Genomic DNA, 2,790 nt, shown 5'->3' with positions numbered 1-2,790 from the left:
ATTGTATAATGAATGCTTACATATGACACAAAATATGAACAACAAATAACAGAAACTGGACTACTTTAAAATTTAAAAGTTTTGTAATTTCAGCAACACTAACAAAAAAGTAAAAGGACAATACAAGAATAGAAGAACATGTATGTACATAATGTATCTGATAAACACTAGAGTCTTGAATGTGTAAAGAACAGTTACAATGGAATAATCAAAAAACAACCTAATAAAAAAGGAGCAAAGGGTCTGCATAGACATTTCTCCCAAGAAAGTATTAGAATGGCCAATAAGCACCTAATAAAGATTCTCAACATTGATACTTAAAGCTGAAAACCACAATAAGATAACATTTCACACACACTAGAATGCCTAGAATCATAAAGTCAGATAATGGAATTTAGAAGCATGTGGTGAAGTAAGAGCATTCCTACAGTGACTGTGGGAATGTTAAATGTCACAGCCACTTTGGAACAAAAAACTTACAGAAATTAAAATCAAATGATTTAACATAGATTTGCCATATAACTCAGCAATTCTATTCTTAAACATATATCTAAAAAATGAAAACATAATTCCAAGGAAAAGCATGTAGAATAGTGTTTCTTGCAGCTCTGTAGGTATGATTTGCTTTCCTTGGCTTTATATCTGACCAAGTAGGGAGTACTATTGGCTCAGAGGCCCCACCCCACCCCACCCCTCTGATGCTCAAGAGACCCCGCCCCTCTGATGCTCACCAAGGACAATTGTTGCCTTGACTGGATTGTGACATAGAGGGCAATCACCCCTCATGTTGCCTCAGCAGGCCCTGAGCCTACAGAATGGAGACAAGATTCAGAGGTTGAAGATGGGGTGTCCTGGTGGACTGAAGGCAGTATACTAACTCTACATGGGTGACAACCTGATAACTTCAGAACCCTGAAGTTTAAAAAATTCTAAAGGTGCCTGCCATCTCAGAGAGTGACATAAGTGTTCTTTCTTTATTTGGGGGAAGTCCAGGAGAGCATATTACAGCATGTTTAATCCACACGTATTAGATGTTCCTGCTGTAATTTTTGACAATGGTTCAGGACTCTGCAAAGCAGGCGTGTCTGGAGAGATTGGACCCCGCCATGTCATCAACTCCGTCTTGGGACATCGTAAATTCAACATGCCTTCGGCAAGACTTAATCAGTACTTCGTGGGGCAAGAAGCCCTATACAAGTATGAGGCCCTACATTTGCACTACCCCATTGAGCGTGGACTGGTAACAGGATGGGATGACATGGAGAAACTCTGGAAACATCTCTTTGAGTGGGAGCTTGGAGTAAAACCCAGCCAACAGCCTGTACTCATGACCGAGCCCTCTTTGAACCCTAGGGAAATTCGAGAAAAGCTAGCAGAAATGATGTTTGAGAACTTCAGTGTGCCTGGTTTCTACCTGTCTAATCATGCAGTGGCAGCGCTCTATGCCTCTGCCTGTGTCACAGGCCTGGTGGTGGACAGTGGAGATGGGGTCACTTGTGTTGTCCCCATCTTTGAGGGTTACTCCCTGCCTCACGCAGTCACGAAACTCTATATGGCAGGGAGGGACATCACAGAGCACCTCACCCAGCTCCTCTTTGCTAACGGGTTTAACTTCCCTTGCATACTCAACAAGGCCGTGGCAAATAACATCAAAGAGAAGCTGTGCTACGTCGCCTTGGAGCCAGAGAAAGAGCTACGCAAGAGTCAGGGAGAGGTCCTGGGAGCATACAGACTGCCAGATGGACATGTCATCCACTTTGGGGATGAGCTGTACCAAGTGCCCGAGGCTCTTTTTGCACCTGACCAGCTGGGCATCCACAGCCCAGGACTCTCAAAAATGGTCTCCAGCAGCATCATGAAGTGTGACACTGACATCCAGAATAAACTTTATGCAGAGATTGTACTCTCCGGGGGCACCACTCTCTTCCCTGGACTGGAGGAAAGGCTCATGAAGGAAGTGGAACAGCTGGCTTCCAAAGGTACTCCCATCAAGATCACGGCTTCTCCTGATAGATGCTTCTCTGCATGGATTGGTGCATCCATCATGACCTCTATGAGCAGTTTCAAGCAGATGTGGGTCACCTCTGCAGATTTCAAGGAGTATGGGACATCTGTGGTTCAAAGAAGGTGCTTTTAAAGATCCTTGAGCAGAGGAGACATCTTTAAGCGCCAGATTACAGGAGTACCAGTGGGAGATGGCATTTTCTTCTGGGCTTCAGCATGATGTTCAATAAAAGTTTTGCCATTTCAAGTTTCAGTTTATTCTTAGTAGCACCGTGATATATTGAGTCAGGTCATGAGTCTTTAGGTTACTCTATTACTCTCTTATTTCCCATGGGCCTGTTAAGTTTTTTTCTCCTAAGAAAATCTTAGGTTATATGTTGAGGTTATGCTCATAGAGAGGATTTGTGGCAAATGGTGCCTGGGACTCATACCTAGGAACTTGATTTGGTAGAATCTCAAGAATCTTTAAATTATTATCTTAGGTGGTTCTAACAGACCCAGTTTCCAGGAGAATAAATCACGAAGAAAAGTGTGGGAAAAGGAAGGAAATGAAGCAGAACCAGAAATCCTTCACTAGTCTTACGGTTCAAGTCCTTTTACCTGGTTTATCATTTAGTTAGGGCAATAGGGTTCTTGCTCTGCTGTTATGAGATCAAAAAGGCTAATTAGAATGGAAAAAAATTTGGCATAGAAATCACCATTTTCTAAGGCTTTCTAAGCTCAAGGTCCTTGTTCCCAGTTGGAGCATTAAGAATCAGTATTTCTAAATTTTTGTTTTTTTTATCA

The 2,790-nt window shown here is 42.5% G+C and overlaps 1 protein-coding gene across 1 annotated transcript; it reads left to right on the top strand.

Annotated features, from left to right (window-relative positions):
• The first annotated feature begins 818 nt into the window (after positions 1-818).
• On the top strand, positions 819-2,251 carry LOC112616202 (actin-related protein T1). The gene has a single exon (XM_025373208.1). The coding sequence runs from the start codon at positions 1,010-1,012 to the stop codon at positions 2,135-2,137; it is 1,128 nt and encodes a 375-aa protein (XP_025228993.1). The 5' UTR covers positions 819-1,009; the 3' UTR covers positions 2,138-2,251.
• Positions 2,252-2,790: the final 539 nt, after the last annotated feature.

The sequence above is a fragment of the Theropithecus gelada genome, chromosome X, assembly GCF_003255815.1.
Source record: "Theropithecus gelada isolate Dixy chromosome X, Tgel_1.0, whole genome shotgun sequence".
In the NCBI taxonomy this organism is placed as follows: Eukaryota; Metazoa; Chordata; class Mammalia; order Primates; family Cercopithecidae; genus Theropithecus; species Theropithecus gelada.
The sequence above is the reverse complement of the archived record's forward strand: the minus strand, read 5'-3'. Positions and strand labels throughout refer to the sequence as shown.